Consider the following 15629-nt stretch of genomic DNA (forward strand, 5'->3'; position numbering starts at 1 on the left):
TCTTCCTTGCTGGCTGGCGACGCGCTTGCTACTGTCATCATTGCCGCTCGCCATCGTGGATAGCGCATGTCAACGTTTGGAGTTAACCGACCGTGATTCATAAGCCCACAATGAGAAAATAAACCAAAACACAAATAGGAGAAACAAAATAAAACGTACACGGGAAGTTTTTACGTGGTTCGATCAGAATGATACCTACTCCACGACTGTTCTCTGGGGTATTCCAACAAAGTAACAGTATATCATTTCTTGTTGTTCTTTACAATGGTTTTTGACCCCCTATTTATAATGTAGGGTGTTTGCAATTTGGATAAAATCCAAAATAATAGGATAATATTATGAAGATAAGATGTCATTATCGATTCCATAAAATCGGGAGTGGGATCTATATTACCATGGATTTGGTTTGGCTTAGATAAAGTAGGTGGGTCCCGGCTTCCGGTTGTTCCTCGATTTTGTTGTTATGCGATCTGAAGGACTAGGTTAGCGAGTTAAAAGTGTTGCTGAGAGCTCGCTCAATTAGGCCAGCGAGTTGGGAGCATCGCTGGGAGCTCGCTTGGTTCCGTAGTCTGAGCTCGGGTCTCAGTGACGTGTGACTTTGTTCTGACGAGCTTGGCCTTAGGCCTATTGGGCTTCTAGCGATTGGGCCGACATGTTAGGTCATGTTCAGCCCATAAGGAGTGGTGCGGGAAATACCTATAATACAAGCCCCCCCAGCTCGCACTGCAATCTTTAGACTAGGAGCTGACGTGTGCCAACTATTCCAACTGTTAATCCATCTTTCAAACTCTTGCCCAATCTCTTCAAATCACGCCATTTCATGCCGCACGTCTTGTCTGATGCACATTTAATGTGCACGTTCCCCTATTACAGCGCATGATTACTGTCACAGGGCCTACGAGCCGTCATGCAATCGATGGATATGGGGAATGCCATAAGCCATTTTGATCCAACGGTTGGGATCGCTCGAGCTAGGCATATAAATAACAGAGAGGCCTTACCTTTTCTCTCTTTACGCTATTTTGAAATTCTTGCTCCTTCTTTCTTCATCTCCGAAGCTCTCTTATGTGACAAAGTTTTTCTGACTACAGTTGTTCATGCACCCATCTCTGCCCGAAGCCTGCTCCAAGTTTTCGCACTGGCAAGAGATTCAACGATAGGTAAGCTTCTTGCTACTTTCGTTTCTTTTTTTCACCAAGTCGTCCATCGTCGGTTAACCATCGATGGTTCTTTGGTCTTCTTGATTCTGTCGGTGTCACTTCCATTTTCTGTGGCACCGATTTGAATTGGTTTGTTAGGTATTCACTGAGCCTTTAGGCTTAATGACCTTAGCATTAGACTTCCTTGGAGTATCGGGCTTGTAGTTGTAGCCCCCTCACATTAGGCGACACCCTGTTGCGAAGCGCATGACCTTTTGAATAGGGAGTTCTTTTTAGGGTTTTTTTATTCTCCGAGGTCTAGTCTGCTACCTGCGACCTAACTATTCTTTCTTTCTCTGTAGATGTTTGATTTTGTTCAAGAGAACTCGGATCAAAAGCGTTGCAACTACATCATAGGAGAAGATAACACCTTAAAATCGAAAGACTGTCTCGTGATAGAGATGCATAACATCGAAGGAACGAGCTCGCAAGCTAAGGAGGTCGCAGAAGTGATAACTTTCGAAACTGATCCGACTATCAACGAGCAGATCGCTGAAGGAAGTAAGGGGCGTGAGGTCTTTAAGAGGTTCCCCTTTAAAGCCAAATTCCAAGAGGTGGGGACCTGTACCCAGGAGTTCCATCTCCTGAAGAATTGTCGGGTGTTTATACCCTCTCCAAGTTGCCATGCGGCCTACCCTCCAATTGACTTCATAGCCATTAGCCCCCAGCACATCGAGTTTGGGTTTAGGTTTCCCGTTGCACCATATCTTCTCAACCTTCTGAACGAGCTCAAGCTCACACCCTTTCAATTGACCCCAAACTCCTACACCCAACTCATTTATTTAGCCATCTTGTTTCTTAGGAATAAACTTTCTCCCCTATCACCTAGGCTCATCAAATTTCTTTTTTCTTTTAAGAGTGCCAAGGATGGGCTGTATTATTTGGCAGCTTGTCCTTCACCCTATAAGGCCATTCTTCCCCCAAGGTAGGGCCAAGGGGAAGTCCAATGTGAGCGACTACAAGTCCCATTGGTTTTTTGTTTCTCGCGCTTCTCTCATGTCACTCAAAAGCTTCAACTTCGCACTGACCTCAGGTAAGGGCACACCTGCTCGCACAAGTTCTTTTATTTCATTTCATTATTTTTGACATTCTCATTTTATTGTGTAGACTTTGGAAGCTAAAGGCCAAGCTTGTCGGCTGAAGAAACTAAGGTCCTCGACATCTTTGTTGCTGCAGAAGCGGGTTTCGAAGATTTTGAGCTCACGGACGAGCTTCTTAGGGAAAACTAGCTCGCACCCCCTCTTAATGCCGAGATCATAAAGGGAAAGTTTATTCAAGTTCGTGGAACTGGGCCCGTTCTGTCTGCCTTCGAACTCACCGAAGCCAGCAGCAACAGAGGGGGAGAAGGTCAAGCCGTAGACATGGTGAGACTTAACCTTACCATGTTAAAACAGTCCAAGGCCAAATCAGGGGCTGCTTCATCTGCAGCCTCGAGCTCCAGCTCGCAGGAGTCAAGGTCAGAGCAGCAACAACCAAGGCCAAAACTTCATATCGAGTAAAGCTCATATTTTCTCCGGATTGGCCTCAATACCTCTATTATTCACCATAAAACCCAAAAAAAATTCAAAGACGACCCCAAAGGCATACTTATGTTGGTTAAGCTTCATCTGATAGCTTCTGAGGACCTTGAACATCTCTCTCAAGTCAGAAATGTGATCGGTTACCTACTCTGACTTTACCTGCATGTCGTCAACATAGACCTCCATGGTCTTACCGATCAGCGCCTTAAACATCATGTGTCACTAGCCTCTGATATGTCGCCCCATCATTCTTCAGGCCAAAGGGCATCATCTTGTAACAATAAATCCCCCGGTCAGTAATAAACGAGGTATGCTCATCGTCGTCGGGGTTCATGGGGATTTGATTGTAGCCCAAATGAGCATCCATAAAGCTGAGGAGCTGGTGACCAGCCGTTGCATCCACGAGCTGATCGATTCTAGGGAGAGGAAAGCTATCCTTCAGGCAAGCCTTGTTCAGGTCGGTAAAGTCAACACAGGTCCTCTACTTCCCATTCTTCTTCTTTACCAAAATCAGGTTAGCTACCCAAGTCAGGTAATGAGCTTCTCTAATGAACTTGCTTGTCAGGAGCTTGTCCACTTTTTCTTTAAGAGCGGCGTAGTGCTCAAAAGTCATCGCCCTCCTCTTTTGATGCATTGGTTTGTAGCTGTGGTCTACATTAAGCTTATGCGACACAACCTCTGGGGCTATTCCTATTCCTACCATATCCTTGTGATTCCATGCAAACACATCGAGGTTAGCTTTAAGGAAATTAGCAAGTTAGGACTTTACCTCAGGAGCTAGATTCCTCCCCGGCTTGAGGCATATTTCTTCATCCATCTCGCTGACTGAGATGTCCTCGAGCTCTTCCACTGGGCCGGTGGCCCTGTCACAGTCCACCTCGCAGGGATCCAGATCATAGCTGACTCTCTTCTGGCTGGGAGGTCGTGGGTCGCTGCCTATAACAATGTTCACCTTATTCCCTTTGGCCCCCATTTTTATAGCATCTTCGTAACAACGCCTTGCAAGGTGCTGCTCACCTCGTACACACCCTACTCCGTTGGAGGTTAGGAACTTGATAGTCAGCGACCTGATCGAGGTGACCAGATCCAGATCATTCATTGCCGGTCTCCCAAGCACGATGTTGTATGCCAGGCAGTTTACTATAAGGAATTCAGCTAATGTGGTGGGTTGGCGATCTATATCTCCAATGGTAAAAGGGAGACTAATCCTCCTAACGGGGACCATCGTATCTCCAGTGAACCCATAGAGTGGCTCTGAGGATAAGCCTAATTGTTTCAGTCCCGATCTTATCTGATCAAAGCAAGCTCTGTACATCACATTCACTGAGATGCCCATGTCCACCATTATTCTTCGGACCTCCGTATTGTCGATTTAGGCACAAATGACGAGGGTATCATTGTGTGGCCAGCGTACATCTCTGGCATCTTCCTCTGAGAAAGTGATCTCTTCTGCCATTAGTCTGATTTGCTTCATGGGTCCGGCATGCTCGTTTAATCCTGCTAGCAAGATGTGGTTGGCCTCTCGTATGTACCTTTCATAGGACCTATGGGAAGTCCCAACGAGGTGAGGTCCACCATGAATTGTGTAAATCATTCAAACTGCCGGCGCACGCTCATCATCTGGGGGAGGCCACTGCTGCGCTAGTTGCTGGGATGGCTGATTGGTCGATCGCACCACATAGTCCCTCAGCCGACCTCTTCTAATGAAGTCCTCAATGGCATCCCTCAAATCCCAGCATTCAGAGGTGTTATGACCTGCCTCATTATGGTATGCATAGAATTTCTCCTTATTTTTGAATTTGTTGGGAGTTCTTATCGAGTTGGGTTTCCTGAAATCCTCCCTGCTTCTCTCCATAACGAATATCCTTTCTTGGGGTTTGATAAGGCACTGTAGCTGTCAAAATGACCTAATCGTGAAGGTCGTTATTCTCTCTCCGCCTTGCGAGCCCGCTTGGAGACTTGATTGTTTGAGCGATCTCCTTGAACTTCCCTTTCATTGTTTCGGTTATTCTTTTTCTTGTTCGGGTTGGATCCCCCGGCCTTTTCTTTCTATCCGAAAGGCTTCTTCGAGCCAAAAGCCTTTTCCCATCGGATCTCCTTAGCAGCTCGTTAATAGAATTCACCCAAATCCTTGACTGGGGTCCTATAGATGCTCTCATAGAGCTTTCCATCCTTGCGGAGACCTGCAAAAATCGCAGTCAGGACACTTTCATTGGAGGGATCTTTAATGTTACAAACCTCGCGCCTGAACCTGGCAATGTAATCCTTCAAGGACTCCTTTGTCCTCTAGAATACCGTGGTGATGTGACACGGTAGGGCAAGCTGCCTTCTCAATGCCCTATACTAATTGAGAAACCTCTGCTAATAGTCTTCCCAACTGCTAATACTACGAGGTGGAAGGCTCCTGAACCAGGCACGGGGAATATTGCCTAAGATCACTGGGAAGACGTGACATTTATCCAGCGAGCTGGTTGTCTGCAAATCTATCTGGACATTGAACGCTTCCAGGTGGTCATAGGGGTCACTATCCCCATTGTACTGCGGCATACTCGGGACTTTGAATCTACAAGGGAGAGGTTCGAGCTCGACCTCCCTAGTGAATGGTGTCCTATCACTACGACCATATTCTGGCCATAAACCCCTTGTTGTGCCTCTAATTGCCGGACTCTTTGATACAACTCCTCAACGGTAGAGTCCAGGTCTGCAGATCGTTGAGCCTGCGATCGCTTGCTATCCTGCTCTGGGGAATGACGATTTGAAGGTGGATAGTTATCTCTAATATCCTCCTCACCTGGTGGAGGTCTCTCCTCCCGTGGCTGGCGAATCCTCTGGGGTGAGAGGATTTTCGACGGCCTCTTCATAGCCTGTGCCTAAACTTAGGCCAAGAGCCTGACCGCATCAATGAGCTGCATAACTATGTTCTTTAACACCTCCTGTCATTACTGCCAGGCTTGGATCTCCTCTACCCTAACAATCGGAGCAACGGGTTGGACAGGAACCCGCGAGGGCATGCCGGCAGTATTTCTGGGCGATGGTGGTAAAGGGGTACCCGCCGCAAAAACAATGGGTCCTCCAGCCAATGGAACATCCAGCAATTGATTGTGGTGATTCTCTGGCAAATCGGCCACCGCGTCAGAGCTTCGTGCGTTCCTTTCTCTTGCCATGGTTAGCAATCAGAGCAGTCACTTCCTCTAGCGCCAAAATGTCGACGTTCAGAATTAGCCAACCATGATTCGTAGGTCGGCAATGAGAAAATAAGCCAAAAGAGGAGAAACAAAGTAAAACGTACATGTGAAGTTTTTACGTGATTCGGCCAGAACGATACCTACTCCACGACTATTCTCTGAGTATTCCGACAAAGTAATAATATATCATTTCTTATTGTTCTTTATAATGGTTTTTAACCCTTATTTATAGTGTGAGATGTTTGCAATTTACATAAAATCCAAAATAATAAGATAATATTATGGAGACAAGATGTCATTATTGATTCCATAAAATCGGGAGTGAGATCCGTATTGCCAGGGATCTGGTTTGGCTTAGATAAAGTAGGTGGGTCTTGGCTTTCGGTTGTTCGATGATTTTGTTGTTATGTGAGTTGAAGGACTAAGCCAGTGAGTTAGAAGTGTTGCTGAGAGCTCGCTCGGTTAGGCTAGCAAGCTAGGAGCTCATTTGGTTCTGCAGTCTAAGCTCAGGTCTCAGTCACGTGTGACCTTGTTTTGACGAGCTTGGCTTTGGGTCTATTAGGTTTCTGGCGATTGAACCGACCTGCTGGGTCGTGTCTAGCCCATAAGAAATGGTGTGAAAAATACCCATAACAATGCCTATCTCCCCCATCCAACTCCTTCTCTTCATTTTCTCTTTTAGATTCAACTGGTTTCTTCCTTATTGGTCGGCAACGTGTCTGCCACACAAGCCATCACCACCACAAGCTTGGCAATGAAGGGTGAAAATAGTATTTCACTTTTGGCCATTTTTTCATCAGAGTTCTGTCTACCACAAGCAAGGTAGATTTAAAAAAAAAAAAATTATTGTTCTCTTTACTTATAAACAGAATGATAATGGCGTTGTCACAATGAGGGGGTGAAAAGGCATTCTATACATTTTAAATTGTAAATTCATTAATTTTAAAACGTACATATTATTTAATAATATATGAATATTAAATTATTTTAATTTAACAAATAATTAAATTTATTGAATAAAATATTATAAAATATTTTTTCTCAAAATTTTAAAATTAACGCGATTTTTAATTTTAAATTTTGAAAAATATTTTTTCAGAATAATAAAAATAACGTATTTTTTTAAAATAAACGTTCAAAATATAAAATTAAAAATAAATTTAAAAATCAAAACTAAAAATTAAAACAAGAAAAGAATACTGCCATAGTCAATTAGATAAAAGCAAATAGTGTCGTTCTGGTCACTAAAAAAAAAAAAATGATCAATCTACTGTATGTGCAACAACTAGTTAATACCCAGCACTTAATTTAAACAGACCAGAATTCTAAATAATAATAACCCACCGTTCAGTGATAGATAATAAATAAGAAGAATAAATTTGTAAATTAATTAGTAGCATCTAATTGGTATTGGTCAAAAAAAACCAAAAACGAGTGGATGGGTCTGGGGGAAGACAGTCAGAGGAAGGAAAGATGGGGCATTGGGAGTGATATTAAATTGAATTCAACGGACGTGGAAAATGTGGCGCTGCCAGCCACCCACTGTTGATAGTCCATGCAGTTGGACCCTCACCATCTTTCATGCTTCTTCCAAATCTCTCTCTCTCTCTCTCTCTGTCTGTCTCTCTCTCAGCCAGCTAACCAGCTCCTTATGCACGTACGTACGTAAGCGAATACATAAGCAAACGCAATCAACCCACATTCTCTTTCCAATCGCGTTGAAGAATCCTCCGATATATGAACAAGCTGTTTGATTTTTAGTATTATTACTTCAAAGTCTAAGGTGGTTTGATATATATATATATATATGAACAAGCTATTTGGCGCGTTTGATTTTTTAGTACTAATTCAAAGTCTAATGTGGTTTTCTCATGGAATGGGTGGTCGGATTCAGATACATTACATAAGCCATTGATTAATAATATATATATATATATATATTAATAATGTTAATTAATAATAATTGTTTAATTGATTGTGTTTGAATTAGATAAGAAAATCCGATGGGTAAGATTTATGGACAAAATTCCTTTAAAAAATACCCAAATAAATCTAGAAGATGTTTCTGCTGATTCTGAATTTAAGTCGATCGATTCAGTTTTGAAATCAAAATTAGAGAGATGTTTTCGTACCCAAATCCAAACTCGGGCGGGCGGGCGGGCGGGCTCTTTGTTTTTCTATTAAAGTTTTTCTTTAAATGGATCCGTCGGAGCCTATTAGAATGGGTTTAAATCCGACCGACCGAATAGAGGGGATGGGGGAAGGAAAGTGGTGGGATTATATTATAGGCTGCCGCATGGAGCGGAACATGAATGAATTAATTAGTAACGTAAAACATAAAATGTGAATGGAAATACTTTTAATACTATTCCTTAATCCCTTTCTTCCGCACCGCACCGCACCACACACGTCTTTTTCTATTATGAAATACTGAGGACAAAACAAAGCTTCAAAAGTCTCAGTCTCCACCTCATCTTCTTGGTGCAAATCCGATAACAATTCAGCATCACACGCACCCATGGATATGACATTTCCAATAGGCGCAGTTTATATATATATATATATTATATGTGCCTTTAGAAATCAACTGCTTCACGTCATTCTTTGTTTGTTTGGTGGCCACAGTTTCAATGAGCGGAATCATTGCGTGTTGGAATAAGTAGCTCCGATCGAGATGATTATGATCCCCCCTCTCAAATTTCAATGCATTCTTAATTCGAAACATATTTAATTCATAACCAGCCCCCTCCCCTCCCCCTAGGATGAGAGTTCTTACATCATTTTCAATATTAGAATCATCCATCCCGTCAAAAGACTTAATATGTAAGATTTGTTTCATCGCATAAAATAAAAATCAAACTCATGATTTATTGAACTGATACCAACATATCATTTATCCGACTGCTCAATTTATGTTCTGGAGGCCCTCTCCCTCTATTCCTCCACATATATATTTGTATAGTAAGAGGAGATCATTTGAAAATGATCACTTGGCCTTCTCATTTGAGGTTTAAAAATTCAAATTATGAATATTAATTTGAATTTATGCCCAAAAGATGAATCTAAAAAGGGTGTTATTCAAGAAGTCATATTTTTTTTTTATGGGTGTAATCATATTATATAATAAATTGCCTTGCTTGCCTTTGAATATGTCTGGCTGTTTCAATTTGTTCTTCGTGCCTTGAATATGTATATGACTCATGTTTGGCAGATGCTCCCCAGCTGCTTAACCATGTCGTCTGTCTCAATTTGTCTTTCCTGCCTTGAATCTACTACCCATGCTTGGCAAAAGCAAGGATTAATAACTTTTAATTTTTATAAAAAATTAATTTTCAATCAAGAAAATTATAACCATATATTAAAATATATATATATAATTGTTTTAATTGTGTTTATTTAATTTGTGTTCATGAATGAGATTAAGATGATTTGTAAAAAAAAATTTTAATAAATCACAATTTTCAAATCTCCCAAAGACCAAAACTTAAAAATCCTACATTAGTTTGAGCAATTAATCCTTGACCTCCATATTTATAAGTCATTGTTCAACCTTAGTAATTAGACGCCATTTTGGGCCTTGAATTTTATAAACTATATTCGACTTCAAAATTTTATATAGGGTCTTAGTGTATTAAATTTCGGTGATCTTTTTCTCTCACTAATATGACTAATATGACCTTGACACTTTAAATTTTTATGAAAGGCGAGTTCAAGTGTATTAAATCTCAATCACCTTCGCAACACAATCCTAACACTTTGAATGTTTATATACAATTCAAGCATATAAATATAAAGTCAATATGAATCTCGTAATGAATACTTATAAATTTGACTCAAAACTAAAAAATAAAATTTAACTTAGTAAATATAAACTTTTACTATTAAAGTTCTAGCATTATCGTCGGTGATATCTCTACTGAGTTTGAGACTCTCGAGTATGAGCCATGGTTGCTATTTTAGTAAATCTCGAAGGTAGAATAATAATTATTGAAAACCATAAATCTTCAAATTGAAGCTTACAAGAGACGATCTGGGGGAAATAAGTAAAATTTAAAAATTCTAATGAAAAACTAATCCTAAAATACCATCCCTTAATAAATCAAATCATTTTTCTTTAACCATGTGAAAGACCGAGTGGGAACACCTTAAAAGGCTTAAACCGCTCGATTAGAGATGACAATGGATCAATAAATGAGGCCCATTTACTTATTTAAAACTAAAATGATTATGAAAAATTAATATTTTGAGTCAAGTATAAAATTTATTTGAACATTTAATAAAATAAATACTAATTACCTATGTAAAATTAAAATAAATTTAAAAAATTTATATTTGAAGGATATAAACATAAGATACATTTTAAACATTTATTAAATAAATATACAAAACGAGTGAATAGGGGAAACTATTAGCATGAAGAAATTGTGAAAATTGCAAATAGTAAATTATTTGATGTATGACAATGTTTGATAAGTAAGCACTAACTTGGGTCAACATCTATACTATAATAGAATATTTATTATTAAAAAATTTTAAAAATATAAAAATAGGACAATATAAAAAATTTAAAAAATAAAATAAAAATATAAATATAAGAAAATTAAAATAGGGATAATATATTTTGATAATATAAAAAAATAAAATAAAAATAGGACAAACATTAGGGACCACCGGCCAGAAGACATCTTTAATAATTTTTGAGTTCTTATTACAGGTCTCTTTTCTGTTCTTCACCAAGGAGTATTAGCTTCAACATTATTAGAGGATCCTCTTAGCCTTTATTTTGGAGGTCCAATGAAAAGAACTGTCCATTTTAACTGTCACAATTTTCTCCATTCATAAAATTAATATTATTAAATCTAATTTTTATTTTATATTTACATAAGAATTTTTAATTAAAAAATCAAACACTATAAAATATGAAAAAAATTGAACTTTTCTATAAGACAAGCATCAAAAAATAAATAAAATATTTCATGTCAAAGCAAATTAAAGGGAGTTTAAAATACTCAAAAATTTTAATTTTATAACATCATCTCAACTTGTCACCACGCATGAAGTGTTATTTAATTGGAAATAAGTTTTAAGATTTTTTTAATGCATATAAACTCAAAAAAAAAAAAAAAACAGAGAAACAGTACATGCCTGGGAACCAAACGACTTCCAGGCAGTTCTTTGAGTACCTCTTTGTTCTTTCTTTTAATACCCGTACACAATGAATTAAATCCAATTAGTTCAATTTTTATTTGGCACTGTAAATGCGAGAATGAAGCATGGCATTGAAGCTTCAATTTTAAGAACCCATTTGTTTTTCATTTAATATTTGGGCAACTTGCCTCATCAAGAATAGTTTAATTATGTAGAATGAGTATTAGGGAAGATTTTGTTCATTGACCAAGAAAAGAAATGAATGCATAATCATGTGTAAATCAGGGAAGAAGCCAACAAACCAAATATTGCACTCAAGATAACTGAATCATGTCTGCTAACATGGGGATAGACCTCAATCTTTATATATATTGCTCAAGGATGATAAGAGAGGAGGGAGCTCTTTTCTTCCTTTTGGATGCAATAGTTTAATCATCTCAAGCTTATTTGGATGCAATAGCTAAAATATTGCTAGACATACTAATAATTCATAAAAACCTTGTACACATAGTACACCAGAACTCTTAAATGTTATATATCGTAACCACACTTATGAATGCTTTGTCTGCCCCTAGAGCTCCAGCACCAAGTCTGCATTTTAAACAATAGAAATGAGTGAGTTTCATTGGGAAACTTAGTTGGCTCATTAAAAGACTTGTTTAGTGAGGGTTGGAAGAGGGTTTAGGGTTACATGCAAAATAACTTCATCTTTCTCTTTTTCTCCCTCTTTTTTTTTAAGAAAACACCATTTCCACTATTCAAACCCTTGACTTTCTAGTCACAAATGAGCAGCCTTACAGCTGCTACCGTGGTTCACCCTCTCTTATAACTAAATTCCCATTATTGACTTCCATGTCGCAAGTTACCAGGATGGCATGATGGGTTCAAGTATGACTTATACTAGTTAGAGAACCGAGGATCCTAAAAATAGAATTGAAGCATCTGCTGGTGGTCTTTCCTTTGGGTGCTTTCAAGGATGGAAGTAGGAAGGATTTTCAAATTAATTTGGTCATATCATAATTGCCCAAAATTCTGGAAAATAGACCAAAAAGTCATATGCATACTTACAGTCTCCATCTGTTTTAATCCAGTGTTCTCTGTTCCCATTTGAATCATTTCCACTGAGTGTGAGTTGGGGTGGGTTAGAGTGGCCCTTAAAGCGTCGTCGTGTGCTCTCTTTTTGGAGGGCATGTGGAAATACCACAGAATCTTCACTGGGGATCATTCGTTCTCCACTGTTGTAGGCCCCCTCATTGCTGATGTTGTTCTTTGAGTCATTTTTATGGGCCTTGTTATATTTCCGTGCTGCTGTTGAGCTTTCAGGATGCACTTTCCTGTGGAATAGGTGGAGGATCTGAATGCAGCAAATGCCAAATTAGAAAACTGAGCAGAGAGTTCATGATCGGACATATAACTGCATCGGACAGGATTTAGATTCTATACCAATACTTGGAAACTTTGTGGCAAGCATTGTTGATGCCCATAAATTATGGATAAGCATTTGGAGGCTGGCAGTTAACTCAGAGATAAGTGACGGGTCAATGTGGTCATCTAACATGGCAAACACTAATATCATGGGACTGTCATCAATTTCAATCAATGGTTTGACACTAACTACGTTAATGGAATCTCTTATTGACTTGATATTAAGGAATGAACTCATTCATAGTCATCAATGGGAGGACCTTTTTTTTGGTATCAAGTTCTGCCTATGATATTGCAGCATTCTTTTAGCCATTGCAAGACAAACACCTTGGTTGAGACTTGAATTAATGGAAGTCTATATGTCTAGTTATTGGAACATTGATGCGACTAGCAAGGGAGATTCATGACATATTTGCGTTTTTGTAATATTTCAAAGACATTCATTTATATTTACATATTAGTACTAGAAGTGTATCCAGAGACAAGGAACCATTGCATAAGATGTTTGTTCTAATTGCAGACAATCTACAGTGTGTAAACGATCTGTTTGTTTATTGACAAACAACATTTTTTTAATTGAATTTAAGGTAACATTGTGCTTCATGAATGGAAAAAATTCTCATGGTGATTGATAAGCATGAAAACAAAGTTCTTTGGAACGTCAAAGAGCCCCCACCTTGTGCATTTTATGCTAAAAGGAGTTAGCATTCATTATTTGAATGGTCTTAAAAAAACGTGTCATAAAAATTGTATGTAACATTTAGAAGATCTATTATGCAGTGCACTGGGTAAACATACCTTGTGCAGTTTTGTCTCTGTTGATGCGGACTCAATATGGCCAGTTGGTGTGGTGGAGCTCCGTAGGGAAGAATGAACCATTCTTTTCTTCAGCATTTTTTTCATCAGGTGCATGGTGGATTTATCTGTTTCGTTCTCTGTCCTTTTTTCTCCCCTCTCGTTTTTTGTAACATAATTTATCTCTTCCAGTTTTGTCCTCTGAAACAACTCCCCAAGTGATGTTCTGTGTTCCTTCTTTACCGCTGTTGTTGTTTCTGGCAACTCAATTGCTGATCCAAACAGATAACCTTGTAATGGACAAATTGTTGCTCCATTCCCACTGGCATCTGTGCCTTCCAATGGCTTCCCACTAAGTGTAATAGTGCTACCTTGGCTGCTTCTCCCCGTGCTAACATGACTGTTTCTCCCAGATGAATCGTTGCACCCATCTTCTTTAACTTCAGCACCTAGTACCTTCTCCAACTCATCATTAATAAGTTTCAATTCGTTCTCTGTTACTTCTGTTTCTTTTCCTGTTATATTCTCAACAGAGATGGCAAATGTTGGTGTTGATGGGTCTGTAACAACTGGGTCTGAACCAAGTGTGCCTATCATAAGAAAACCATGGAAGAGCTCAGACATTGCAGCTGAAGAGTCTTCTTCAAAGTCGTCATCTTCTGCTCTTGCTGCTTCTAGGCTGGCAAATGATTTTCGAAGATGGTTGTCTCTCTGTGCTTTGCCTAGGGGCTTAATGCCATATGATGACTTTGGGTAGTACTGTTGGTCATCCAGTGATTGTTGCCCTGAAAGACAAGAACAAGAATTCCCTGACAGAAAAATGTTAAATAATCGGGATAACTTTGAGGTTAGTTGGGATAAAGATTTTGTTGATGCAGTTTGACGAGTATCCTCTACTAACGGCATACGATACTTTCACATGATTTTAAATGTTATATATCACGGTTCACGAATCATTGATGATTGGTGATTGTGAGTATCTGTTTCATTTTCTTCTCATCCTAAGAGCATATTCTAATGACAAACATGCATGCAGCATGCATAGTTGCTAATAACACAGGTTCTGTAGTTATAGGAACTACTATGTATTGAAACTTTCTTTTCCAGGCAACACCTCATTCAATTGAGTTGCCAGTGACCCATTGTTCATGGCCTTAACATGGATATGCTAATGACAATGGTGATTGTGTTTAATGCTGAACCTACTGCATGTCTTATAACTAATTCATGTGTGCATCAATTCATAAAACTTTGCGACAGAAAAATATTGCGGGTACATGTTTTACCTATGGCAAAATCCTTGAGTGGTTCACTGGACCTGAACTTGCGATGCATCCAGCCAAGTAACTGCAATCAACACATGCATACATGGGTTGAGAAAATAACAGAAACTCTTTCATCTTGCAAACTTTCACAGAAATTGGTGTTACCTTCATTCTTTTTTTTTCCCCCTTCTTGAGGTGGCTAGATTTGGATAAGCGTGGCAGTTTGAAGGGAGTGAAAGAAGGCACTCCTCTTCATATTGGGAGATGTCACTATTTGACTAATGTAATGACAAAAACGTGTCTCACAAAATCTCTGTGAACTTGAGATGGAGGCAGGTAGACAAAACATTGAGAAGGTTACAAGATTTGGGTTGGATAATTGTACCAAACCATATCAACTCATGTGGTTGAATGAGTGGTGGTATAAGGACCCAAGAGCTTGTGATTTTATCTAAAAGATTGTTCACTGCACCCACCAACACACATGGAGGGCATAATTTGCACCATATGTATTATTGCATATTTAATGGGGTACTAGTGCGTTGGTGTTTCAAGGTGGTTTTGTTTGAGTTAACTATTTCTCTAGGTCTAGGCTTTCTTTACTGGTTCATTAATCTTCCCAACTAAAAAGTGTTTGTGAACACGAACTTCTGCATGGCAATACGATGGAATTTTCCCCTTTTCTGGTACATCAAAGAGGTATGTAGATGGGCCCTAGAACAGATTTTCCATTATCATTATTGTAATCACTAACACTATGTATTTGGTGAGCCTGCCCCACGTGAATAGAACGAGTCCAGGTAGAAATAATATACTGGACACTAATGAATTGAGCAATAACACTATGAAAACCAAGAAGATAAATCCAAGCATAGGTCCGCCCTTTAAATGGTGGTGCTAAATGAAAGAAACCTTATCTTTTTCATTTCTTTTTCTGTTATTTGGTTCTGGTCGTTCTAGGACCAGAACTTTCATCTTGGCTATTATAAAATGGTATCAAAACATTTGAAAGTATCTGTTTTTTTTTTTTTTTTTTTTTGGCTATCACCTTATGTTTACTGTCTTTTGTACAGGTCGTGCTTCAGTTGGATT

At 39.0% G+C, this 15629-nt stretch overlaps 1 protein-coding gene across 2 annotated transcripts; it reads right to left on the reverse strand.

The window, feature by feature from the left end:
- Positions 1–11339: 11339 nt before the first annotated feature.
- LOC127796597 (protein LAZY 1) lies at positions 11340–14887 on the reverse strand. Of its 2 annotated transcripts, none has more exons than XM_052328800.1 (5): positions 14703–14887; positions 14559–14619; positions 13276–14081; positions 12121–12406; positions 11340–11643 (listed from the first exon to the last, which is right to left on the reverse strand). In XM_052328800.1, exons 1-5 carry the CDS (start codon positions 14706–14708, stop codon positions 11624–11626), a joined length of 1179 nt encoding a protein of 392 aa, XP_052184760.1. In that variant the 5' UTR covers positions 14709–14887; the 3' UTR covers positions 11340–11623. The 2 variants fall into 2 exon arrangements, with proteins under 2 accessions (XP_052184760.1, XP_052184761.1); XM_052328801.1 differs by having other exon boundaries at positions 13276–14057; positions 14703–14885.
- Positions 14888–15629: the final 742 nt, after the last annotated feature.

This window comes from Diospyros lotus, chromosome 3 (assembly GCF_014633365.1).
Source record: "Diospyros lotus cultivar Yz01 chromosome 3, ASM1463336v1, whole genome shotgun sequence".
Classification (NCBI taxonomy): Eukaryota; Viridiplantae; Streptophyta; class Magnoliopsida; order Ericales; family Ebenaceae; genus Diospyros; species Diospyros lotus.

What these genes read in the sequence shown, in the direction of transcription:
- LOC127796597 (XM_052328800.1), bottom strand. An exon ending in ACTCAAGGATTTTGCCATAG is followed by an intron (nt 14,082 to 14,558) that starts GTAAAACATGTA and finishes TTTTTCTGTCAG; the next exon opens with GGAATTCTTGTTCTTGTCTT. An exon ending in GATTAAAACAGATGGAGACT is followed by an intron (nt 11,644 to 12,120) that starts GTAAGTATGCAT and finishes TTTAAAATGCAG; the next exon opens with ACTTGGTGCTGGAGCTCTAG.